Source organism: Dermacentor variabilis, chromosome 3 (assembly GCF_050947875.1).
Source record: "Dermacentor variabilis isolate Ectoservices chromosome 3, ASM5094787v1, whole genome shotgun sequence".
Lineage (NCBI taxonomy): Eukaryota > Metazoa > Arthropoda > Arachnida > Ixodida > Ixodidae > Dermacentor > Dermacentor variabilis.
Window position 1 is genome coordinate 75,240,912 of NC_134570.1, and position 27,153 is coordinate 75,268,064.

A 27,153-nucleotide genomic window follows, 5' to 3' on the forward strand; every position below is an offset into this window, starting at 1 on the left:
CTATTTGAAAGGAGCTTGCATACATTTGACAAATTTTTCTATGAACTTTTAAAGGTTGGCTCAGCATATGCTGAGCTTTGGAGGGTTGGAAAACTGCTGCTTACACTTAGTCATGGCCAAGAAAGTGTAGAGAGAGGATTCAGCGTGAATCGTCAGGTTTCAGTAGAGAACATGAAAGAAGTGTCTCACATTTCACAGCGCATTATCTGTGATGCTGTACGCGTGGCAGGTGGCATTTTCAATGTGCCCATCACCAAGGAATTGAGAGCATCTGTGGCTTCTGCGAGGAACCAATACCGTGCCTTTTTGGAAACACAGAACAAGCAGGAGCGTGAAGGTGCGAAACAGAGGAAGAAACGCTGCATTGATAAAGAGATTGAAACTCTCAGAAGGAAGAAAAAGAAACTAGAAGTCGCTGTTGCAGAATTGACAGCTTCAGCAGACTCATATGCAGAAAAAGCAGAGGCAACCAGTGACCTGACTTGCATAATGAAGTTGAACAGAGCCTAAGGAAGACTGCCAAGAACAAGCAGCAGGAGATCTTGGAGAAATTCAGGAGAAGCAAAATGAGGCCACCGAAGGACTGAGGGAGCGTTTGTTGCTTGGTTGATCTGCTTTAGCAAATAAATGTTTGCATCTTCTAACTCACTGAAAGTGGTCATGCGTGTAACTCTGAAAAACAGTGATGAATAATGGTTAAAAAAATGAAAGTATCGCTAGAGCCATAGTTTTGTCTGAAGACAAGTTTCTTTGTTAAAATGTTGGCTGCGGCGACAATCCCCTTATTCAGCGAATTCTCATCATCTCGAGCCTCTGTCTACCCCTGAACATCTGTCTATTTAGATTTCTAACAAGGAATGGGGTCCTTGAAAATCCACACACAGGGCCTTGAAAGTCCTTGAAAACCCTTGAATTTTTGTCATATACACCAGCATAAACCCTGAAGAAGTTATACCAAGAATTTTGTCTTATTGAAGTTCATTATATGTAGGTTTGACTGCATTAAAATAAATTATTTAGGGCACTCCGAGGTTTACAAATATATTTTCTAGGCTTTGGATTCTTTAGATGTTCATTTTAATAAAAAATTATGAAAAGTTGCAAATATCATGTCGGTACTCCTTTAAGAAAAATAGAACGATGTGCATTCCAGTGCCCTCGGCAGACAGGAAAGCTAGCTTTCCAAATTATACAGGATGTGACGCTGCCTAATTTAAGTTTCCTGCATAAGTACTGCATCCTGACAGTTGTTGCTCCCTGTTGTTGACAAGGAATCATAACTGTTTTGCAGGAATTCCAAACACTTCCATCCACGGCTGAGGAGATCGCCAAGAAGTTGCACGCAGAAGAAGTGAAGCTGAGCTGCATGCTTCCTGTGGATGTCTCAGTAAGTAATTATTTTAGTAATTATTGATTATGGTGGTATACTATTTTTATCTTTCCTATGTTATTTATGGGCATGTATATAAGCACTCTACAACAACAAATTTCTTTCATACCACCATAGGAGGAACCTCATTGATAGAATTTCAATGACTACAGTTGCTACTGCTGCTTGGACCACTTATAAATTAGGTCAGCACTCTGTAATTAGTACAGCACTGTAACGAAAATGCAGCCCAAGCAATCATGCACACCCTACAGTTCGAGCAATCAAATTGTATGTGTTTCAATATTCTTCCATCGGTAAGCGATTATTGTTTTGTTGCACGCAATTCAGCGAAGTAGGTCAAGGGCAATGTAGGTCAGAAAATCAACAACCCAATATGGCCACGCGTACGTCTGCAATGTACGTCTGCAACAATGAATGCCCATCGCAAGGTGTGCCGGAGGCCCAAGTCGATGGTAAGAGAGCGCTGGCCACATGTGGATAGAAGAGCTGTTGGCTGCTTGAAAGGAAGCTTTTTTTTTTTTTCTGCGCGCTGCCGGTATACAGTAGTTGTGTGGCAGGAAGACCGCTGACCTCGGCCTCTATGTCCACAAGAAATCGTCTGGCAATGCTGTCGTTACGTAGAACAGGCGACTTGTCGTACGGCAAGAGTCGCCAGCTGCCATCAGTGACTCAGGCATGTTTCCCTGCCAGCTGCAAGGGGAATGGCACCGAATTTGTTGCTGTACCAGCAATATGTGCTGCAATGAGGGCCAGAGCAAGAGCTGGACCAAGAAGGGAATCTGGAACCGCAATCACAGTAGCATTGACGACAGTGGTGCGATGACCGTACTACAGTAATGGTCTCTGCAAGTTGACAATCGTTTGCTCAAGGCAAGACTGCAAATCTTTGAGGTGTGACTGCAGAACGGTCGTTGTTGCTACAGTACCTCTTGCTGAAGAGTCAGCGATGCGGTCGGCCAGCTCTGCAAGATTCTCGAGGGACATGTCTTCTGATGTGGTAGCCAAGGTGACCACAATATTCTGCGGCGGGTGCTGAAGGAACAGTTCCCGCAGCAGCGGGCTGTTTGTGTCCAGCCTACAGTCACTGAGAGGCTACCACATACGACATAGACATTCTGATGGTAGCTGAGCTCCTCTTCATTGAGATGCTACTGGAGGTGCCTGTGTACAGACACGCAGTTGCGTTGCAGCACCGTCGTGTTGAAGTGGTCATAGGGGATGGTGTCATGGGGTGCATTGACAATGTCTGCGGTCATTCGGCTGTCATAGTGAGGTTGACCTGTGTTTAACAAGTTTTCAGGGCACATAGATTCACTGTTTGCCTTGTCTGTACTTTCACCTATTTATAGCGACAGCATGACAGTGGATGAAATAGGGACTGACCAGGTTGCAGGCAAGTGAATTTGGATTTTGGAAGGCAATGCGTTGACAACTGTTTTCAAACCTCTAGGTAGTCCCCATCGAGTTCAAATTATCTGTCGGCAACTGTATGCCGTAACTTTCACAAGTTATAAGCACTTTTATTTTTGCTCCCACTTTGCAAGACTTGTAATTGGAGTCGGTGATTTCTTGTAGGCAAGGCCAAATTGCTTGTGTAAGAACATCTGTCATTGATGTCAGTGGTTTAACTATGGTTGAGGCTTCCTGTCAGACATTTTTGTCTTATTTTTGTCATCTGCTGGGCAGCAGGTGTATCTTGTACCTAATAATTTTCATGGGCCAAACCCGAAGGCAGTGCATTCCGACACAGCATCTCAAAGTGCCAACTGTCACGAGGGAAGAATGCCAGACACTGGCACATGATGCACATGCCAGGTATTTAAGAGAGCAATTTAGGCATGAGAGAACCATGCATATGATCATCGCCTAATGGTTGGAGCATTTGGCTGCTGTGCTAGAAGACAACTTTAATCCTGCTGTCGTTCATGCATTTTTTTATAGCATTATAGGTGGACTTCACTCACTGGAGATGTCTAATGGGAAACTTGAGGTGTGCATGGCGTATGCGGGCGTGCCACAGTGTGTATGATATCGCTTGTTTCCAAGCGATCCAAGGCACAGAAAAGGCACTTTGATAAAGCGAATAGCTTTCTGGAAGCGTGCGGCCATTTGGTTACATTGGTAATCATTGTTGATGGTTTGTGCACAATCTCTCTCTGTCTCTCTCTCTCTCTCTTTCCCATGTGCTCTACTGCTCTGCAGAGAAGGCTCATGTTTCATGCTCGCTGATCCTTGCCATGGAAAACCTGCGCAGGTTGAGCGAGAGTACCACCAGCGGAAGCGGGACATCAGCCAACTGGAGACAGACGTTGGTGAAAACGAGACTCAGCTGTCGCAACTGGAGGCAGAGATGGAGGACACTCGGGGTCGCTGGCTGCCAAACATTGAGCAACTGCTGCAGAGGATAAATGTCGGCTTTGGCCGTTTCTTCCGTGCCCTGGGATGTGCAGGAGATGTGCGTACTGCCAATGTTGATGTTTCTTTTTAATTTAAGTCAAATCTCGATAATTCGAACTCGAACGGGCCCAAAAATTGGTTCGAATTAGAAGAATTTTAAATTAAAAGTAGGACTTGTTCTTTTGTACTCGTGAACCATAGCACAATGCATGAACGGTGCAAGTCGTGAAATATTGCAATGCGCAAGCACACAGTGAGCGAAGACTGCAAAACTGCCCACGCCGGCCAACGCTTACTTCCCGATAACGGCAGAAAACTAAACTTCAGGTAGCAGGCTAAGCTGCGCCGGGCCAGCGACAATGGCGCAGCCATAAATGAGTTGAGAGGCAGGGCGAAGGGAGTGCAGTGGCAAGGAGGGGCGGGAGGCAAGCGGATTTGCTTTCCTGCCAGCTTGATGGATGGCACTAATTAACTCAGTCCACCTAAGACTGGCACCGAAGCGACGGAGTTGCTTCCTGATGCTTCCCTTTGCATGCTCACGTGCTTGTTCCTTCGTCTGCTGACAGATCGGCGCTGCGTTTACATTCTTCGTTCTGATGTTCTTAATGCGTCATGCCTTATGAAGATGACGAAGTCGTTGCCACTGATCATAATTGTGTTGGTGGGCTCCCTTCTGTTGTGGCGTCGCTGCATGCAAAAGACAAGAACAATGAGGTACTGAGTGTTGCCTTTGCATCCTTGTATTCAGGGTCCGTATTCGGGGACGTCTCGGTTTAGACTCGTCATTGTAAAAAAAGTTCCAGCTTCACCTGAAAGGCGAAGCATCGATTGTGATAGCAAATTAGTGGACAGCTATACGAAGCAAGGATAGTAGTTTTATCGTCTGTATAAACTTGTAAACTTAGGCATACTAACTAAATTAACAAGCATGGTGTCATGCGCGCACAAGCAAACATGAACACATCTCACTCATTGATCATAGAAACTCGCCGTCTCGATGCCCGTGGACACTCGCTGTCAAAATGCTGGCATGAGGAAATGTGCAAGCAGCGGCGAGCGAAGTGACATTCGGGCTGTGTATCGCTTCAACGCTAAGTGAGCACCAAGAACACACAGCACGCACAAAGCTATGAGCTGCCAGCGCACCTAGACTGTGCCCCCAATGCAGATCGCTCAAAAGATACAGCTGCGCGACGACGTGCAGCCACCACATGCGCACTTGCAGCCAGGGTAGAACGCCGCCCCCTTCCCTCCCCTCCCCCACGGTGCCTCGCAACGTTGGGTGCCTCGCGCGCGACAGAAGACGGCGCGCTTACTCCCCGCTTCGTCTCTTCCATGTAGCTGAGATTGAGCCATGAGTGTCGGCTCCCCTCGCATACTTTCGCTCGCCCATACAGCGTAGGGCACGTGGCGATGGTGTTATCGCCCTTGGACGTTATTGGCCTTTTTCGTGGAGATCCCGTGGGTGCTGCTGTGTTTGATCATGTCGTGACGCGCCCATTGCTTGCCTAAACTGCCTCTACTTTTACACTGGGTGTGTATGACGCATGTTCGGCTTAGCAAACCTGTTTCAGGAGATATCGTAGACGGTGACTGGGTGAACGACACGAAGGTTTGGCCACAGCTTCAGAGAACATGCAAAAGCGCTTTGGAAGCCAATTAAGCCAACACTGAGCAAGAAATCTGTGAACTAATTTTCTGCTGGTGCTGGTGCTCCAGTCTCGATGAACTTGTTCAGGCTGCCTGATTATTCTGGCAATTTTACAGCATTGGTCATGTTTCATTGCATTGTCCATGGTCGGCACCTATCAATGTGTTCATATTTGGCTGCCAGTGGTTGCGTTATTTTGCATAGCAATTTTGAGCGCAGTTTGAGGCTTCAGTGAGTAGCTATAAACTGGCCTTGTGTAAAGCCAGCATCCAGTAAAAATTCAGAATGAAAATGTGTGGCCCTTACACAAGCAAACGGGGTAGCTTTTCTGCAGCCAGTTTTGTTTTCATTTCCACAGGAGGTGTCTGCGTCGTGGTGTCACAACATGGGTCATGGGGGAGCAAGACATTGCAACGTCTTTTGGCACTCACTCAGACTCTGTTGTCTGCTATGCTACTACATCGGGCTTCACAATGAGTAGCAGCATGGGAGGTGACTGAGCGAGCCAGAGTGTGTGCCAAAATGTCGCAATGTCTTGCTCTCACAAGACCACTTGATGCGTCATGCCACAAACACCTCCTGGGAAACGATACCAAAGCTGACTGTAGAAATGTTGCGAGTAGTTTTTCTAAAGCTCTGAAGTCCTGGACCTTGTAACAGAAAATATGATGAGTCAAAATTACTATGTCAGTCTTTATTTAGAGCTTGTGGCTAAACTTAAGATCAAAGTGCACAGGACTTACAACACATTAGCAGAATAACCACTAAGTGTCAATAGAGGCAAGAGGCCTGTCCACGGGATCTATCAGTTTGTGTTTCAGAACCTGCATGTTCACACCAGCGTCACTAGATAGTGTGCCATTCTGCTGCACAGTATAGCCTTCAAGCACACCCTGTGTTTTGGCATTTCTGTTTATTGCGCAGCCTATATGCACTTTAGCTTTAGGTGTCCTTCCATAGTTCACGTATCTACAATTTGAGAAAAAGGGCCGCTCATAGGTTCTGCAGTGATACATCAATTAGCGCTTTGTGTGCAGACATTATTGCTTGTGGTTGAATGCCATAGGTGTCCCCTTCCTTGTGCACAGGTGTCCCTCTACCAGGGTGAGCAGGCACACCAGTATGATCAGTTTGGTGTCAACATCCGGGTGAAGTTCAGAGACCAGGAGGCCTTGGCCGAGCTGTCTGCAGCGCACCAGAGCGGCGGGGAGCGGTCGGTGGCCACAGTGCTCTACATGATGGCTCTCCAGGAGCTGACGAGCGTGCCCTTCCGCTGCGTTGATGAGATCAATCAGGTGTGCATGCATGAACTTGTCCTTGCAGGGTTTGACACTGGTTGTTGCTTGCCGCAGTGACTCACTGGCTGTGGCATTTGGTTCTCGGCCACAGTAGGCACATCTTGATTTGAGTGGAATACGAAATACGGTTGAGTGGAATGCTCTTGCATTTAGATTTAGGTGCACATTAAAGGGCACCAGGCGGCCAAAATTAATCTTGCTGCAATTAGCTGTATCTGAATTAATAAGTACAGTCAATGACCAATGGCCCTGAAACAGTGCTCTTGCATGCTGATCTGCTGGCAGTCGTAGCCACCACAGTGAACATAGCCATTGTGTTTGACCACATTGCTTTTGGTGTGTGGTATAGTGGCTGTTTTGTGTTGTCATGCACTTTGCAATGCTAAACCTAGCTGCTTCAGCACTCAGTACCAAACTTCCTGCTGTTATTCTGCAAAGATGTAACCAAGGGCAGAAAATGCTTTAGGACAACAAAGAATGCTCTTTCCTGTCCTAAAGCTCTTTTCCGCCCGTGGTTGCATGTTAACTTTGCAGAATAAGATGAGCCAACTAGCCCAGAAACAAGTATTGATATGTTATATTGCTGCTGTTAGGTGCTGCGTTCTTCATTGAAAATATTTGCCGCTGTCAGCAATGGTACTGACTTCAGTTTCACCATCCTCACCAATGGCTTCAAAGCGTGAAAAACAAGGCAAACTGCATTGCATAACACCGGTTCTCAAAAGTCAGCTTTGCCACAATACAACAATGTCACGCAGTCTAGTTTAATGTATACGCGATGTATTGCGGTGAAGCTTACCAAAAGTGGACAGAGCCCACTGTCACAGGACACGCAGTCAAACCCACATGTATCAAACTCGCAAAAAAACAGGAATTAGTTTGTTACATCGTGTAATTCAATGTAGAACTTTTAGAGAACTGGACAACATAAAAGCACATACCATTTGTAACAGCACTTATTGACAAAATGGTCTTAATTGTGGCTTAATATGCATACAAAATAGTCCCAAATTATTTTCTTTGTCTAGGAGCGCTCACATTTTTCGATGTTGTAGCTGTGGGAGGCTGCACGTAGAAGAGCTGAAACAGGGCGAGTGCCTCCATCACGTTGGAGTGAGCAGGCGCATGAATGGAGTTGTTCTCACTTTTCCGTTCACTCATGTTCTGATTCACGACAGCAGAGATAAGATCTCATTCTAAAGTTCTTCCGTGATCAGGTACCTTTGTCCATGGACGCTAATTTGTTGACCATTGACCTGTCAACAGTTTCTGGAAATGCTGATAACTTGCACTGAATTTCGTGGAAATCGCCATTGACTTTGCTGCACTCATTGGAAGACTTCTCACTGTCGTCACCAGAAATGTGGAAACTGGCGCAGTGATCATTTCCTTCTTACTGTCAACCTAGAATGCTGCAGTGACTTTTTTCTTTTCTCACAAAGTTTTACTCAGTCATTTCCAACTTCACGGTGAACAGCAGGTTGTGCCGCTTTGTGCCAGCCATCACCCAAAGATAAACTAACGGCTAGGTTTGAATGCGTGTACTGTAGCTATGATTGATTTATTGTAACGTTCACATGTAAAGTACGTATGGGCCTTTAGGGTACATGAATAAAAAGAATGAAAAAGAAAAACCACGAAACAGTAGAGTGAGTGTCTTTCCAGTGCTGCAGGGCAAACCAAGATCATCTCTTCACGGGGGGCACCATGTGCTGACCGCAGCATGGTAGAGCCGCAGGCATTGCTGGGCTAAACCACTCATTCTGAGGGGGTGTCGGCAGCTTACTTGACCGCCGCTCAGGAAAGCAAACTTGTGGGACAGTTTCGAGCTTTGAAGTTTGATATATCGGTAGTGGCTGCTATTATTGTTCGATGTGACCGTGCTTTATGGTATATAGTCTCATTGTAACTTTACTGTTCAGAAATTGTTTGATATGAGGGCCAACTCGATATAAGCGGGTTCAATATAGTTGGGTTTGACTGTAGTATGCATTCCTTAATTATACAATTAAACCTTGGTATATTGGACTTCAATATAGAAACGTTCTCAATACAGTCATACTTCGATACAATTAACCTCGATTTAATTAAATTCGTGATATAATGAACTATTTTCATTTCCCTACGTCAGTTGCATTCAAAACAGTGCATTTCTTTTTGTGATTTAACGAAGTAATCGTGGGACACAGTTTCGAATGAATGAAGCTTTCGGCTATTTCATGCATGTACTTGAAGCCTGTATTGCTAGTAAATCTATCAAAAAGAAAATTATATATATGTATATAAAAATCTCTTCCGAGGCAAAAGTTATTTCAAGTGTCCTTCTGCATCTAAAGTTTGAGTGGAAAAATTGCCGTCAAAGCAGGTGTGCCGGGATGTGGTAGGAAAGAAACATTGTGGTGCCATTTGTTGCTTTGGTAAACGTCTTGCGGAGGCCGTAGGGCCCGCCACAGCTCGTAGCGCTTAGACAAACATGAGAGCTGACGATTCCTTTTGTGCAAGGGGATGGGGAAGAAGTGAACACGCAATAATGTAATCAAGCACGCACTGGCGGGCAGGGAGTCGCGTCCTTAGGCATGCGCCTATCTGCCTTCTCCTCCTCATGCACGTCCGTGCTCTGGCCCCACGCCGTATTTTAGATGTCTCTCTGTGGCAAGTGCAAAGCCCGAGCCGAAATGGTTAGTGCATTCCCGCGCATTGTGTTGGTTTTGTGCATCTAGCGTTGGCGGGTGTGTAGTCTCAAGTTTCCAAGACACATGCGAAATGCTCACATTGGGACTGCAAGTTCATGGTCATCCAGTGAGATCTGTTAATGTTTGCCTGAGCATGCGTGAAACTAATAAAACCGCAAACATTACTTTGTGCACTTATCTCCTTGCTATCGCCATCACTGCTCTGCCTTTTTGGCAAAACTGTGACTTCTCTGCATTTTTTCACTAATAGCCCCACCTTATTACACAGTTTTGAAATTGTGGGTGCCAGCTGAGGGGGAACTAAGCATTCACCTCAATTTGAAGAGAGAGTAAAATTGGTAAAGAAGAAACAGGCCAACCTAGACGCGGTAAGGGTAAAAGCAGACCCATTGAGGTTGGCACTTGCAAACAAATATGCAGCCTTAGAACAGAGAGATGAAGATGACATAGAGGCAATGAATGAAGCCGCAACTAGGCTGGCTTCAGAAGCAGCAGTTGAAGTGTGAAGTAAGGAACCAAGGCAACCAGTAGGTAGGCTCTCCCAAGTAACAAAAGACCTAATAAAGAAACGACAAAGGATGGAAGTGTCCAGCTCAAGAGATCAGATAGAATTCACGGAACTGTCAAAACTGATTAAAAAGGCAAAATTAAGGGATATCCGAAATTATAACGTGAGAAAGACTGAGGAGACGGTAAAAATGGACGCAGCCTGAAATAAGTGGGAAGGAAACTTGGCATGGGACAAACCAAGATGTATGCAGTGAAAGATAAGCAGGGTAGTATCATCAGCAATCTCGAAGATATGATAAAGGAAGCCGAAGAATTCTGTACTGACCTGTATAGTACCCAGAGGAGTCAGGATACCTCCATTAGAAACAGTAATAAACAGGGTACAGAAACTCCTTCTATAGCTAGTGATGAGGTCAGAAGGGCCTCGCAAGACATGAAATGAGGAAGAGCGGCAGGAGATGGAAAATGGAATAACAGTCGATTTAATAGAAAATGAAGGAGACATAATGCTTGGATAACTGCTGGCTCCTTATATGAAGTGTCTATCGACTGCAAGGGTCCCAGAAAATTGGAAGAATGCAAGCATTATACTAATCCACAAAAAGGGTGACATTAAAGAATAGAAAAATTATAGGCCCATGAGCTTACTTTCAGTATTATATAAAATATTCACCAAGATAATCTCCAATAGAATAAGGGCCACACTGGACTTTAGTCAACCAAGGAAACATGCAGGTTTCAGGAAGGGATACTCTAAAATGGATCACATCCATGCCACCAATCAGGTAATCGAGAAATCCACAGAGTACGATCAGCCTCTCTATATGGCTCTTATAGATATGAAAAGGCATTTGATTCAGTAGAGTCATAGAGGCATTACGTAATCAAGGAGTACAGGACGCTTACGTAAATATCTTGGAAAGTATCTACAGAGATTCCACAGCTACCTCAATTCTCCACAAGCAGAGTAGGAATATACCTATAAAGAAAGGGTCAGACAAGGAGACACAATCTCTCCAATGCTATTTACTGTGTGCTTGGATGAAGTGATCAAGCTATTAAACTTGAAAAGCTTAGGAGTAAGGATCAACGGCAAATATCTCGGCAGCCTTCGATTTGCAGATGACATGGTCCTGTTCAGCAACCCTGGGGATGAGTTACAACAAATGATTGAGGACTTTAACAGAGAGAGTATAAGAGTAGGGTTGAAGATTAATATGCAGGAGACAAAGATAATGATCAATAGCCGGGCAAGGGAACAAGAGTCCAGGATCACCAGTCAGAGAAAGAAACATTTTCCTCTTGTATATCGCCAGCAAACCCCTCTCCATCCTGCAATGTTTCTTGGTGCGGAACCGTTCTTTGATACCAAAGCAGTTCTAGTTTATTTTTTTTTTCCAATGATGTCGACTTGCAAGTTTTTAGCCCCATAAACTCGTAGCACATCCTCTTTCCAGAGGATTCCGCTGTGATGGTAGTTTTGTATAGCACATGCCTCCAGGCTCTCGCATCTCAAGGGCTCTGTTAAGGCAGTAGTGCTTATTGCAAATTTTTATTTATGACATATTTCACTATATAATCATTATTTCACAATGTATCTTTCATGTCCGTTGTACAGCTCATTAACCATTGGCATAATTTTATCTCATATAGGTTTTATGCACTTTGCAGTGACTGTTTTTTAGGCCTCTTTACAGTGACGTAATCTACCCTTCGTCATGCATAGCTCCACTGCGAACTCATTAACACCGGCCTGGCACTCTTTGGCCACACTCGGCCCTTGTGCCACAAAACACCACATTCATCATCATCGCCAGTCAGCCTCTAGAGTTTGCGAAAGAGTATGTTTACCTAGGATAATTACTCACAGGAGACCCTGATCATGAGAAGGAAATTTACAGAATAAAAATGGGTTGGAACACATTGAGCAGACATTGTCAGATCCTGACTGGAAGCTTACCATAATCATTAAAAAGAAAGGTGTACTATCAATGCAGTCTACCGATGCTGACCTATGGGGCAGAAACTTGGAGAATGACAAACTCGAAAACAAGTGAAGGACTGCAGAAAGAGCGATGGAACAAAGAATGTTAGGCCTAACGTTCAGAGACAGGAAGGGAGCGATGTGGATCAGAGAGGAAACAGGCATAGCCAGTATTCTAATTGACATTGAGGGAAAGAAATGGAGTTGGGGAGGTCGCATAATGCATAGGTTAAATAACCGATGCCAAGAAAAGGGAAGTGCAGTTGTGGACGGCAGAAGACTAGGTGGGGCAATGAGACTAAGAAATTTGCAGGCACTAGCGGGAATCGGTTGGCACAAGACAGGGTTAAATGTAGATTGGAGGGAGACGCCTTTGTCCTGCGGTGGACATCAAAAAAGATGATGATGATGATGAGTGTTTAGCTATGGTATCCGAGATTTATGATGCCGCAAGCCACGTCAATGTATTACTCTCGCTGTGATTGGCACCACACATGCTGGCGCTTTTAACCCTGCTTTTATGGCCCGACCTTCTTCGAGTTTGATTATAACTTCTTACTAACAAGATACTATCTACCAGGAAAGCAACATCTTGTCCATAGCACATCATGTATTTAGAACCTCAACACAATGAAGTGTGTTGACACAGGATTTCAATAAAACAAAATTTCACTGCTGCCGATGCAGATGGTCAGCTGGTTGAATTACAAGCTGTTGTTTGAAAAATGTACTCTTCCCAAATCTTACGTTACGCCACCAAGAGCGACTGCTGAAGCGGAGCAGTGTCATGTTCCGTATAAAGTCCATGTGCAATAAGATTCTATCGTGCTATGCGTGCAGTATGCTTTGGGTGCGAGTTAGGTTAGTTAGAGGGTTAGGTTGGCGCGCGTCTCCTTTTCTAGCGTGGCCGTGGCGGCGCATGGCTGTCAATGCGGCTGAGCACATATGCAGCCTGTGCGCCCGATTTTAGAGGTAGTCTGCTGCATGTACGAAGAGTGAGCGTGTCGAGATGGTGTGGCATCATTGCACTTTCTTCCCACGCATTGTGTACTGGAGGTTGAGTAATTTCAAGTTTAAGATACATGGACGAAGTATTCACTCCCCACTGTGGGCGGCACTATCAGCCATGGGAGTGGAGTGGACGCGAAAGCATGGCTGGCTTTGCTTCGTTCCACGGATGCAAAGATATCGTCGACACAGCATGAAACCATGTCTTTTGTTGCTGACCCTCAAGTGCAACAAAATAACTTTTTTTCTCATTCAAATTTGCCTTTTCCAGTTGCCAGATAACTTGAAAATTTTGCAGCCCCTTCCGTGTAATAAAAAGCCATCCGCGACAGCTTCGTTGTAAGGGTGTGCGAATCCCTAATACAGTCGCCGACTGTTTATTCGTATCTCACGGGGTCTGCGGAAATGTCCGAATATACAGGTGTCTGAAAAAGCAGATTATGAAAAAAAAGAAATCCTTTATTTGCACGCACTTATTCGGGTTTGGCAGTAGGCTTGATGAAACCATGAATGCTCCGTTGCATGCTGTTCCTTTTACGTGCAATCAGATAAGCCTGAATCTCGGAGAGGGTCGTACGGTCACTGTAGGTGACTGAAAGCACAGTCACTGCTTTTGCACGCTCTGCATGCGACGGCAGCTTAGCACATGGTGCGTCGTCTTCCGACTCGGAGTCATCGTCCAGCGGTGCAGCAGAAACCTGACGAATGATCTCGCCACCATCGAGTTCTGCACATGTCAGTACAGCAGTGTGAGCACCTGTAAAACTGTCAAATGAGATGGTGTCCGGAACCACTTCACAGGTCTCGGCAGAACACTTTCGGCGCCAGTAGGGTGCACATCGGAAGGCGACAAATCCTAGGCCTCCCGGCACCCGCCTGCTGGCATTCCCCAGCGCAGTCTGCGCGGGCACTGTCGGTGCCATTAGACACTTGACGCAATGTTTCTGTATGCCGTGTTGCATCACTGCAACCTCGACACAGCACACAAAGCAAACATCACCACGCGGTCACGCCGATACCAGTCGCACAAACGAAAAACGTGGCCTACTCACAGCGTTGTGCACGAAGAAACAAACAAATCAGCTCCTGGATTGTCTTGACATGGCTTACTGAGCTGAGACCGGAACTGCTGTAGCCATGAACCAGGCATAAACGATGATGATGAGCAGGGATTTGCAGGAGCGCCACTTCGTGGAGCAGCAAGGAGGCTCCGTTCAAAACAAAAATGGCGTTCAGCAAGTCGAACCATGCACCGGTCAGAGTCGGTACATCGTGCTCTCGATCGAGTTGGCTCGAGGAGTGTCCGAACTTTCGGCAGTTGTTATACATCATAGTCTATGGGGAGAATGGCGGTGCCGCAAAGCCGACCGAATGATCGAGCATGTCCGAATTTTTGGAGTATGAAAAATCAGTCTGCAACTGTAGTAGATTTCGAATTGAATGTCGAATCACATCAAGGAAAAAGAAGACCACACATCGAATCGAATATCTGAAAATTTTTCTCATATTTTTAATGCTTACAAATTTTGGGCAAGAAAAGGCGGTGCCGCACATGCTTGGGAGTCTCCCAGCATTGCATAACAAGAATGTAGCAAGCTATCAATATCATAGGTACATAGAAATCAAGGTATACAGTAAGGTCTACTCTTATTTTATAAAAGGAACAGCAAATTATTATGCCAGCACTGATTATAGCTGAAATATTGTATATGAATGTCTGGAAAGTATTGTTATGGAACTTTTATTTTATATAAAATCAGGATCTCTTTTTTTCTCTAAAACCAATGAATTAGTGATGCTCTGTTGTAGTGTTGTACTGTGAGGTTCTTAGTTTAACAGTGGACCTGTGTTTTGCAGCAATCTTTTATTTATTGCATAGAAAGTTTTGCTTTTCTGTGTTTTTCAAAAATGCAGAAGGGCAATCCCAGCTTTGCGGCAGGGGGGTTATCGTCAAGGAGGTTTTATAAAACTTCTAGAGTGGCAGTCCCTGCAACCGCCTACAAGAACATGTGAAGCCACTGCGGCCATATTGCTAGAGGCAAATGGGGCACGTTCCCAGCATAGGCAGCCGTGGAATACGCACGGTATTCGATTGTGTTTGTGGTTCTGCGATAAAAGAAAAAAAAATGTGAAGAAACCTCTTTAAGATTTATATCAGTTCTCAATTGTGTGTTGTCGGAAAAATTTTCTGCGTCCATTATTTGCCGCCGGCTTCGAGAAAGGCAACTGGTGGGATGCTTCACCACTTGGAGAATCTTTCGCTCTGTTAACTTACGAATGTTCTATCATGTGATGTGACTGCATAATATACACTTCTGATTACCTGCTAGTTGGTGAGAAAGGTTTTTCAGGCACTTTTTATAAAGACCTAGTACACTTTCCATTAGCAAATTCTGATAATACAGCGCGAGGATCATTTATTGGTTTATTGTATCTCTCGTCAGGGAGGGCTGTCACATGGCTGTAGACATGTAGAAAAACTGCACTTCATATTTATTTATCTGCTCCAGCTAGTTCCCAAAGGGCCCTCACTACATTGGAGACCTTACTTTATTCACAGTATTCTAGTAAGAGCTGTTTCATTTTGGTGCATAACTTTGACCAAAGTAGCAACTTATCTGGGCAGGTCTATTTTCTTATCATTTCTTACTTATCAGGCCTATTTTAGTTGAGCAGCAGGGAAAAATATCACAAGGCGCTGCTGCCCACAGCTCTGGTTTTTAAAGCTCATACAGCTCTGGTTTTTAAAGCTGAGAGGTATTTCTAATGCATGGGCTTCGTTTTAACCTCCAGAAAGAAACTGTTCTGGGTAACACTCAGCCAAGCAAACCTGTCATGTGTTTGATTTAATCCTTTGCCCTCTTTCCCATGTTTGTTTTTCCAGGGAATGGATTCGGAAAACGAGCGCAGAGTCTTTGAAATGATAATGAACACTGCACGACAGAACTCTGCCCAGTACTTCTTGCTCACTCCTAAGGTATGGACATGTGGAAACCTCTGTCAGTTGTTGTCTGTGAATAGTTGTACAATGCTGTATTTTACACACAAAATGTAGTCCGAGAGAATACACTCGAACCTCGTTATAACAATGTAATGGATAAACGATGTCAACGCAATTCCTGTCGAAATTTCCCATTGAAATCCATTTATTTAGAACGTTGTTTTAACAAAGGAAAATTTTCCTGTGAAGGGATATAACTAACTTAAGTTATCCCCAAAACGAAAACCACCCGACTGCTGTGCACCAAGTAGTATATCGCTTTCCGTGGGGTTTCGCACTCGTTCGGCGCAGCGGTTAAGAATTGCTGCATTGGATGCATTGCTGAGCACCACTGATCTTGCTCATAGCCATGTGCAAGCAGCATCTCACCATCAGCATTGCAGTTCTCTCTATGACCGTGACCCGCAGCCCAGTTTGACAAAGCAAGGCATGGGCTCCAAGATTGTACCAGCACAATCTTGGAGGCCACACCTAGCTGCCAGCGTGCACAGCGCATCATGAAAGAGAGTAATAGTATGGTGATAGTGAGCCACAGGTTCTGCCCAGCAATGCACGGCAGCGTGAAGGACCAGTGCATCTACTTCTATGTCTCTCTGTGCCACGCTGCACTGGCTGCCCAAATCAAACCAGCGTGGCAAGCCTCACTGACTACACCGCGGATGACTGGGTGTGTCCCTAACCTCTCCGCTCACGCAGCAAGACCATGTAGGAGTAGCGGTTCGGCTGCACAGTCAACATGCCATGTTGTGTGCTGCGTGCCTTTTTACCACAATGGGCTTTGTTCACGTCACAGCATGCTTGCTGTTCTGTTCGACCGTGTCACGGTTTCGCCAGTTTGACAACTACATGAACTAGCCAAGTGCAACTCGAACGCAAAATACTGTCATATTGAAGCAGAAGGCAGCTCTCGTAGGGGCTGTCACGTCAGGTGCTAAGAGATCATGTGAATGTTCTTTTGCTGTTGTTTTGTCAGGATTTCATCTCATACGTGGCTACATAGTGATTTCGCGGGTTGCAAGGTTGTGTTCTTTGCATATTTAAATTTGTGCACGCCAATGAGCACATATTTCAGCAAAGGGCACTAACGGATATAAACAAATAATTTTGTCTCCCCCTTCAACTTTGTTATAAGGAGGTTCGAGTGTGTCCTGGAAAGAAGTGCAGGGTCTTTGACTTGGATGCTTTCACTGCATGTTCCTAGCCTCTGCTGGCCCTTGTGGAGGCCTAAGAGCATGCTGGAGTCATTTGTCATGGCATCACTCTTGTTTCCTTTTTGTTGTGTGGCAAAACAAGCTCAGCTGCCCATGAAAATTTTGCAAGCTTGTTCTCGTGGCATCTTTTGCATGCTATAAGGTGATTCTGGTGCAGATGTGATGGTGACGAAGGCAGCAAAATGTTTGTTCATCCGTTCATATTAAAGCTTTTTTTTCTTTAATAATTGATTTTCTTTGTTTTTATTTATGTCTAATTTTCTTATTTCTGTGAGGAGAACTACGAAGACACGGGGGGGGGGGGGGGGGGGGTTAGAACATGAGAATTAATCAGGGCAGGGTGAACCAGGACAGGTCCTGTCTTACTTTCATGTTTAACTCCCCTGTTCTTTTTAAAGAAACTTCAACATAGTCATGAAAGTTTTAATGGATTATGTGCTGTAGAGTGATTGTGTCGAGTCAACAGCAAGCCGGAAAGTATGTGCTAAATTTAAATTTCCTTGCCGATAGAGCCTCGCAGCTTTCAGATGGAACTAAATTTTCCTATTTGCAGCTGCTTCCGGACCTTCCCTATGCCGAGAACGTGACCATGATATTCATAAGCAAGTGCACCATCCACATGCCTGACTGGGATCCCGACTCGCTTGTTGGTCGTGGCACCGGCTTTGCTGCCCGTGTCCGACACAGTGCATAACATGTCAGGTCTTCGTGCTGTGTAGCTGTACAGTCGAACTGTCAACATGCAGCTTCCGTATGTTGCATAAGGTATTCTGCCTTATTAAAGAAGTAGTATTTTAAGACACCTGAAGCAATGTGAACAAATCCCTGCTAAAAAAAAAAGTATTGTTATAGTGGGGCTGCTGTGAGATTTAAATGTAAATTTTTTTAGTGCCAGGACTTGTGCTGGGGTACGTGCAGCTTTCAACTAGTTCTATGCGTTTTCGCAACATAAGTTGTGTACTGATATTGTTGTGAAGGACCAGACCTAAAATTTGCATGAAGCTGTTTTGATGTTGTAGATCAAGTCCTGTGCAATTTTAATTTTGGTTCAGAACACTGCTAAAGTGTTAACAGTAATTAGTGCCTTATTTATGAAGGTGTTTTGAACCCATTTTGGCTCTTTCTGCATAAGCTGCGAGTGCACAGAAGAGCAGAAACTATGTGGGTATCGGAAGGCCACGATGCTTGTAGCGTGGATGCAACTCTGCTCTGGTGTATTTTGTCATAATGTACAGTACGGTGCACTGTCAAAGGGAACACCCAATCAGTATTTGCCTGCAAATTGCTGCTGAATTAAGGTGCAATAACATGCACGATTATTTAGGATATAGATATCGGCCTAATGCACACTATTGGCCATCTTTTCCCCTCAGTAATGTAGGAGCATTTCAGTTATATTGGCTTTATTAACACATGGGTTTTTTTCTTTAAGAGTGGACTGTACTGTACACTTCATCATTGTATCATACTGGCCTGGCCTTGATTACGTCATCTTTTGACTGCATTTCATTATGTGAAGTTGTGACCAACTTATATAATGGCTTAAGTGTGATAGTCATGTACAATTTTAACATTTATGTTAAATGTAAAAAAGTAGGAATAAAATCCTAAATGTTGATAATTGATCTTGTCTGTTAGTACAGCAGTATATGAAATTGTTGCATTGGGACTCGCGGACAGACAGAAAAATGGTAACATGGGATGCTCATGTATTGCTTTTATAAATATGCACTCTTGTAGGTTGATGACGCACATATGGAAAAACGGTGCTTTATGTCGTACGTTTTGGCTGAGGCCCAGCCTTCATCAGGAAATACATGAAACGGTAAAGCTTCTGTGCGTGTGTGTGTATATAAGTAACATATATAGTTTGTTGTCGATGCGTCCTTGCACTACGATTTAACACTTTCCTGCGCACTGGAAAAACAGTAGGTTTCGGGTAGTCAAGTAAATATTTGTTAATCTCTCGTAGAGCATGGTCGATACTTAAACCTATAGAGTATCAGATTGTAAAGGAAGAAATTCTCTTTCCATGGTACTAGTCCCAAACAATGTTTATTGGAAAGAATAAGAAAATATACAAACAAAAAATTTATAAAACAAAATGAACGATATAGAAATGCTAATGTTGCTTCACACAGAAAGAACACCAAGAAATTTCTGAGTCTACATTTTCAACACAAAGGATCTGTGCAATATTCCAGCAAATATCAGCTTTCAATATAAAGTATTTCTCATATCTAAGATACGTAAAAAACGCTAGCCCTGTATGTGAGGTCGACTCCTGGCCGTTTTTTGTTGCAAAATGACTCGTGTGGCCCCTGACAAGTGATCCTGACCGAAGGATTTTAACACCCTGCAGACAAGAACTGTGCCTGTTGAACATGCAGGATGTATTTGTATTAGTGCTTGGCAGTAACGAAACTGGTTGGGAGAGGAAAGCAAAACACTGTTGAAATCTGACAAGTGTAAGTTGTCTGCTGTGTTGGTGCTGCTCCCATCGCTTAACCTCTTGCACTTTGGAGGTGTCTAACCACTATAGACCGCAGGTGCCCACTGATGTCAAAATGCCCCGCGCTCTTGCACGCACGGAAATCTCGCCACAAAATGTTCACACCACAAACACAGTCGAACCTTTGTTGTACCCTATGTTCGTTGTAAGCATGCCCATATCGGCGATAAAAATCGCGATCAGGTCTATGCGCGAAAAAATAAAAGCAAACGAGGTGCCTCCGAAAGGCCAGTAATAAGGCCTGTGGGTTTTATGACTGGCCGACGTCTTGCAATCATGATTCGAGACGTGGTAACAACATAAATTATAAGCGCCCTGCACCAGCGCGAACACGCAATCGTGTGACCGGCGTTATCACGCGTGATCGGCGCTTTCGTTAGCCTACCATATAGCCAAGCCGCCGGCCAAAACGTGCCCGCCGTCGACGGACTTTTTTTGGGCGCGGAGGGAACGGTACGTGGATAAGTACGCCGCTACTACGGCCGTCAGGCTAGCCAGTGTGTCTGCATGATCTCGCGCTTAACGCCGATAACGACTACGAGTGCGAACATTTTGGTGGCGATCTTCCCGCAACGGCTTTCTGCCACCCACTCCGCCGGCCGAACTACGCAGCTGGGCCTTGCCAGCGCTTCGTCGGCACGCGACAGCCAAAGTTGTGGCTTCGTTCTATTCTACGCGACGCATTGCACGGCAGTAGCAGGTGACACTGGAGCCGGCGCACTTTCACCCGAGTAATCTTTGGCGGGCTGCCGCTACAGGCGCGTGCGACTTTCTGGCAAAAAAGCTTCATCTGGAAAAGTCAGTGAAGGCGATATTTTCTTTTTTCAGTTTTCAATAGTGAGACCGAACGTCGGGTCTCCCACTACAACAGCCCGATACTCTAACTAGGCCACACTCGCATTTTCTTATTGTCAAATTTACTTCAATTCACAAAACAATAAGAATGGCGGCAGAACACTAGAATTGAGGGTAGATAAGTATTAAAAGAAAGTATATGTTACTTGCCAAAACCTCGATATGATTATGAGGCATGTCGTTGCGGGAGACTCCACATTAATTTTGACTACCTCGTTGTTCCGTAACGTGCACCCAAGATACGGTGCACTAGACATTTTCATGCGAAAGCATCATATGCCCCATTTTGGGAAAATCCGGCGACGGCGTGAACAAAAATGGACAGTCACAATGCGTTGTTACTTCTTAGTATTCTCCCACAAAAGGTCGTGGGTTCGAGTGCCTTAGTTGACGCTACCTTAATTAACTTCGCCCTAATTAACACCAGAAGCCGTGGGTTCGAGTGCCTGAACTATTAACAGTGCTTAATTCGCCTTAACACTAAACGCCGTGGGTTCGACTCCCACCGAAGGTCGTGGATTTGCGTGCCTGAATTAACTCTATCTTAATTAACCTTGCATTTTATGGCTTGATAAGCAGCATGGGAGCCAGCTGTGGAAGAATGCGCGAACAATGGCACGAGCGCGTGTCTGCGCGAGACGAGCTCACATGACTGCACCGCAAGCCTCGTCTGGAGTATGAGCCACTTAAAGGGACAGTAAAGGCAAATAAGTCGACGTGGACTGTTTAAATACCATTCCAGAAACCTCGCAACGCTTGTTTCGTGCCAAGAAAAGACCTAGTTCACAAGAAAATTGCTCCTGAGGGGTCGGAATACCTTTTTTCGGAATTATCTCCCGCCACCAAACGGGGAGTGGTGACGTTGCAATTCGCCATCACGACCCCATGACCACCCGTTGCTGCCGTCGGTGAGTAAAACGTCGCCCGACAGACGGCGGTGCCGAGTCAAGACAAAGCGGTGGATTAGCCGCTGCAGCTGCTTTTTGATCCAAGTGGCGTAGGCCGTTCGGGCATGCCGCGACATCACGTCGACGTTGAATTCTCTGCTACTCGCAGTTTGTGCGAGTTTCGCGAGCCAGTAAAGCCAGCGCAGCACCATAGGCAGCACTACGCGATAACGAAACAACTGAAGTGTGCGGCGCGGAGTCGAGCGAAAACGAAACCTTTCGACCTTCGCGTCGTTGTCAAGGGTAATTTCAATCAGTTCTTTTTTTTCTAGAAATCACATAGAACTGGACAAGTAGCATTTTATTTCGTCTTGTACTACAATACGAGGATGTTTTTTGCAATGAGTGATTCAGTACTAGTGACGAAGAAGTTTTCGTCATCGGGCAAGTACTTGAATATCCCGGGGGAGTCTCTAATCATGTCCTGCATTTACCTCAATTTATCATTAAGGCTCTGTTCGCAATAATAGTGACGCCTTAGATATTCTCGAGCACTAATCTATCGCTTTAGCTTGGCTTAATATTTACATTTAGTGTCCCTTTAAGGCTTTCGCCGTAAAACATAGTACCAAAAATGGCCGATGGCGCAGAGTAGAAAACACTTAAAGAAATGCTCGAATTGACGTAAAATTTTTGAATGTCTTCCCTACACTGTAAGAAAAGTTTACACCCTTTGAGTCGCATCTTGCCACACAACGATAAACGTCATCTGTCTTGTCCGCATTTCCTTTCTTTAACGCTGCGAGTCAGGTACATCCCAGTAACAAACGGCATGCGCGTTATCAGCATGACATAGCACTGCCGACAGGAAAGTAGCGTGCGCGGCGTTTTCAAGAAAGGAAATGCAAGCAAGGCAGATGATTAAAGTTGTGTGGAACGTGTACATTCCAAATGGTGTAAACTTGTTTTTAGAGTATACGCTAAATTTGGAGGACGCTTAAAGGGCCCCTGAAACGGTTCGGACAAATTTTGTAGACGCGTAGGGTACAGCTTAAGTAGAACATTCGCACCACAATAAGTGAAGCGTTACGTATTAATGGAGCTACAAGCGATTAGAAGCTACCCTCCTCCCTAGCTATGCTTTTCCTCCTCAACTCGTTCGCCGAGCGAGTGGAGCTAAGCTCCGCCTTCACTGGTTCAGCGTCACGATGCGACGTCACATCGTCCACTTCCGGTTGTTTTGGAGCCCGCCCCCGCCCGCGCGAGACCGCTCCGCTAGCCGCTTGGCCGTCGACCCCAAGCGAGAGCTATCGAAGCAGCGTGCGTTGCGAGCAATCTGTCGTAGCGCCGAACGTGTCTTGTATTCCGGTAACCACAGGCAAGCTGGTCATTTCGGCAAATGACTGTAGGCATAAACTCAAGCTGATGAAGGAACCTTAGCGTAGACGTACGTGAGCGGCCTGATCGGTCTGCACGGTCCATACACTTGTTGGTGCAGCGCTTAACCAGCCAAACAAAGCGCTAATATTGCTCTAACCAAGTGTAAAATATTTTAAACATTTATAAAAACAACGTGTTCATGATTACACTCCTGCGAAAAATACACACCAGCAGCAAAGAAGAATACACTTCGTTGCTGCTACTGTGCATGGTTGAGCTTTGTGCCACCAGGTGGCTGCACCGTGCAGACCATTCGCATTTGCCCTTCTGCTCATCTCATGGCTCATCCCGTTACCGCGAAGTCAAGCGGCCAGACTCTGTCCCCTTGCGCTTGCGTTTTCCCTAATACCGGACTCGGGAAACGCTATTGCGTCAGTAATCTTCCGGTGTAAAGTGACGGCCACAAACGCGCAAATCCTGGCGCCGATCGGATAGCGGCAGTCCGATGCGCAGCAGCCAGTTCGCTCGTACGCTGCCTTGCGGAGGACACGATGTCGCAGCTTGACATATTGCCAGCCGCTACGTCTGCAGTCCACAAGGCAACAAAGTCGAATCAGAGTGCTCGCAAAAAGACTGAGACCGACTCTGACCGCGGAGCTCTCTTCAAAATGCAGTACGTTGTAACACAAGCAGACGACACATGCTGTGTGCCGGAAGTGCTGAAGTGTACTGAAAAATTATTCTTGTGCATTCTCTTTATGTTACTTTCTTTTCATAAAAACAAATTAACTAACATTCCAACTATTACGAAGATCATTTGTTTACCATAAAGTTGGAAAAATTATCGATCACTCGCCCTTGTCAGCCAATCGGATAGCTCGCCCCACTGACGTCGTATGGGTGATTTCGGTCATATGGGTAGGGGCGGCTTAAAATTCCGCCGAGCAGTGCGCTGCGATCGGCAGCGATGTGCATATTTAAAACCTTATAATAAATTACACGCTTTACGCGGAGCACTTAGATGTGTCAATTAATGATCAGAAGGACCTACTCTAACGACTCAACACGTTTGTAGAAAATCGTCAAAGGCGTTTCAGGGTCCCTTTAAGCTTCGTCTTTCAGCATGGAACGCGGTAGCATTCAGACCTCTGACTGCTTTTCACGCTTCCCGGTAACTGCAGCTTATGTAACCGTAACATATCGGGAAACGCTGGCGGCGAACGTTATGCATAAAGGCAAGCTCTCTGGTAGCAAAAAGATTTTCGAACCCCGCATACCCAAGCCTTCCATGTCACGCAAGAAATTCACTGAACTAATTCAATTTCTCAAGCTAAAATACGCGGACAAATGGCAAACTACGACTTACAAACAACCTACAGACATGATAGCTCTCGGAGTGTAATTGGAATATACGAGAAAACAATTCTCTTACGCGAAAACTCACTAACCAATTTTCCAGCGTTTCTACAATGCATAGACCGGAGACGGCGTCCGCCATTTGTGCACGCCGGCGCGTAAATATCCCATGCAGAGTCCATGGAGCGGAGCGCCCGCTTCCTTGAACACTTACAGATGGCGCGAGTTTTTACCGGTAAACGTTACGGTTACTCATGCTGAAATTGCCGGGAAGCGTGACAAGCAGTCAGGGATCTTTGAACGCTATCGCGTTCCACCCTTGGAGGCGAAGCTTAAGCGCCCTTTAAATTTTTGTTTCGCGCTTCTAATATTTCATTCTGAGAAGAGCTAACATAAAGGATATGCGCTGTTGGTGTTTTTTTTTCATTAAATTTGTTTGTGGGTTGCCGTTCTCAATATTCCGAGGAATAACAATAAAAGACAAGGTATGATCAACTTTGGTGGTAGAAGAGTGGTTGGGTACGTAGGCGTATCTACCTGGGGGTGGGGGGGGCAAGGGGGAATTTACCCCCTACTCTCAGGTCGGAGGGGGGGGCAAAGTAAGACATTTACCCGCCCCCCCCGCCCACTTTTGAAACCCAGGAATATATGCATCTAGAGTCCCAACTAAGATCACTCGGATCTACAGAAGGCGGCTTGAAGCACTTATAATGGGAGTCCGGCCTCTCCATCAGCTGCACGGGGGGTCTCGGCCACATTGGTTCTTCAACGCACTCATCACTGGTGTTTATATAGCACACAGTCTACTCGGTGACACTTCGTAAATTTTCCCGCCTCTTCAAGTCTGCAGTACGTCTTTAAAGTCTTGATCTAGACAGATTCAGGCTACTTGGTTTTTCAACAGTGCAATTGAGGTTCCAAGAAATTCCAAGACTGCGTTCACTTTTGGTCTTGAAAGGTGTTCTCGCGGTGAAACTGAGGCAGCACGAAGCGTTCGCTTCTCTGATCTGGCCGCCGAGTGCGGGAGTTGGCCGACATTGAGGAGGATGTTGAGATGAAACTGAAGGTTTATTTATAGTAATAACACAAAGTAATGAACAGTCATAAAGTCATCGATGGCCGGCAGCAAATCGGACGCTGCGGCCAGTGGCAAGAACGAAAGAAATGAAAGAATGAATGTCTCTTCTTCCTGTCTCTCGGGGTCACCTCATTTTCCTCCAATGGTGGGCGCCCGTGCGAGTGTCGTCACATTCGGCTAATGGGGTCGCCCCGAGGGCTCCACTGTCCGAGGAGTGACTTGCCACCGGCGTTGCCTCCTGGCCTGCAAGCGCTCAGCTGGAGGAGACGTATTGTTCTCGAGCGACCTTTCAGAGCTGCAAAACAGCTTTGCTCGGGACCAAGATCAACTACCTGGAATTGTTCCAGGCTCCCGTTGCACTTTCGGGGGGTCAAGCAGGGTTGGAAACAATAGAGAGCTTTAGCTTGTCCGGTATTCGGGTAAACGCAGGCGTTCTGGCGCTGCTGGTGTAAATTTTGGGCACTGGCGTTACTGTGTTGCTGCCAAAAATGTACACCCGCAGCAAAGTAAAATACACTTGGTTACTGCGATATTAGGTGTTTTTGTCTGTTTGAGCTCTGCGCCACCAGGTGGCTGCACCATGCAGGCCGCTCCCGCTTATGCCTCCCGTTTATGCGGACGGGGCGTCCGCCTGCGTTTACCCGAATACCGGACAAGCTAAACTCTAATAGCTCGACGTACGGCACATGAGGTGCGGGTCGCCAACTTGTCTGACAGGCCCGGGAACGTGGTAGACGCGCCCCTGCGCACCATAATTGGAATGCGACGGCGATTGGGTGTGGTCGGGGAACTCGAGTGATGCCAGGAAAAAGGTCCGTATCCAACAGCGCACACACATGCGAAAGGTTAGTCTGGTTGTCTAGCTATATTGCGGCGTTCAGCCAGTCGTTCGGCGCGCTGCTCGTGTGTTTCCTGTGCGATTCGTTTCCTCTTCATCTCGTTCTGATGTCGATTCCAGGCCTCCTCCTGCTTATCAGAATTGTCGCCGTCCATACTGCCGCCTCAACTGTGGTTGCGGCGCACGCGAGCTCTCCTTTTCAATCATCCGACATGTTATCAGGCATGCGACGCAGCTGGCGAAGTGAGCGGAGGCGAGTGCAACGACGAGGAACTCGTGTGACGTCATACCAAACGGCGGAGGCGGAAAGGCGTGGCGCTGCGCAGCGGCGGAACCCCTGTGGCTCGGTGCTACTAGTGGCGCATGCGCAGTAGTGACTAGGGAGCGAGAGAGAAATATCCGCGGCGAGGCGCGCGTTGTGACGTCATGTGCCTCCTCAGAGCACCACCATGGCGAAATCGCAAGTTCGCGGCCAGTAAAGCTTTCGATTAAAAAAAAAAGCTATTGGGCGTTCGGCGACAAACCATGGACAAACGCTGCGCGCGCAACTCGTTCGCGCGAAAGCGCCAGGCTTTGCGTCGGTGGAGAAATTCCCACCGCCAACCACCACGAACGCCGGCGAAAGAGCCAAAGAAAAAAAAAAGCTCCTTCGCTAAGTATTCGTTTGGATTTTTGCTTTCTTTTTCTAGCCCACCACGGCTTCACGTACTACTGTGGTCGGTTATTTATTTGTAAACTTCCCGGAATTTTTAAATATCGCCTGTTTCCTATGACGTAATTCTAGTGCTTGAGCTGAATTATTCAAGGAGGCGGACGTGCCCGAAAAATTGAAACATGTAATAGAATAATGAAAGATAACTAATTCTTAATTAATTACATTACATATTGCAATTTACGGATTGCAGCTGTGTGCAAGGTGTATCCACTTAGAACGATTTTCCAAAACGGCACCAGTTCGTAGATAGGCGCCGTCAGACTCGCCGTAAAAACGCACTGTTGTTCCACTTACTTTTTAAATAAAACTTTCTTAGATGCATTGAAGCACGAAAGTAACTGGAACACCCATGTATTTAGTCCCACACTTTGGGACACAATATCTCG

At 45.8% G+C, this 27,153-nt stretch overlaps 1 protein-coding gene across 1 annotated transcript in view; it reads left to right on the plus strand.

Moving 5' to 3' along the window:
* SMC5 (structural maintenance of chromosomes 5) overlaps positions 1-17,948 on the plus strand; it is a 120,961-nt gene extending 103,013 nt beyond the window's left edge. Inside the window, exons 21-25 of the mRNA XM_075685650.1 lie at positions 1,292-1,387; positions 3,648-3,848; positions 6,530-6,736; positions 15,819-15,911; positions 17,700-17,948. Of these exons, the coding sequence (XP_075541765.1) occupies positions 1,292-1,387; positions 3,648-3,848; positions 6,530-6,736; positions 15,819-15,911; positions 17,700-17,840 (738 nt within the window). The 3' untranslated portion in view covers positions 17,841-17,948. The remainder of the gene's footprint in view (positions 1-1,291; positions 1,388-3,647; positions 3,849-6,529; positions 6,737-15,818; positions 15,912-17,699) is intronic.
* The last annotated feature ends 9,205 nt before the right edge of the window (positions 17,949-27,153 follow it).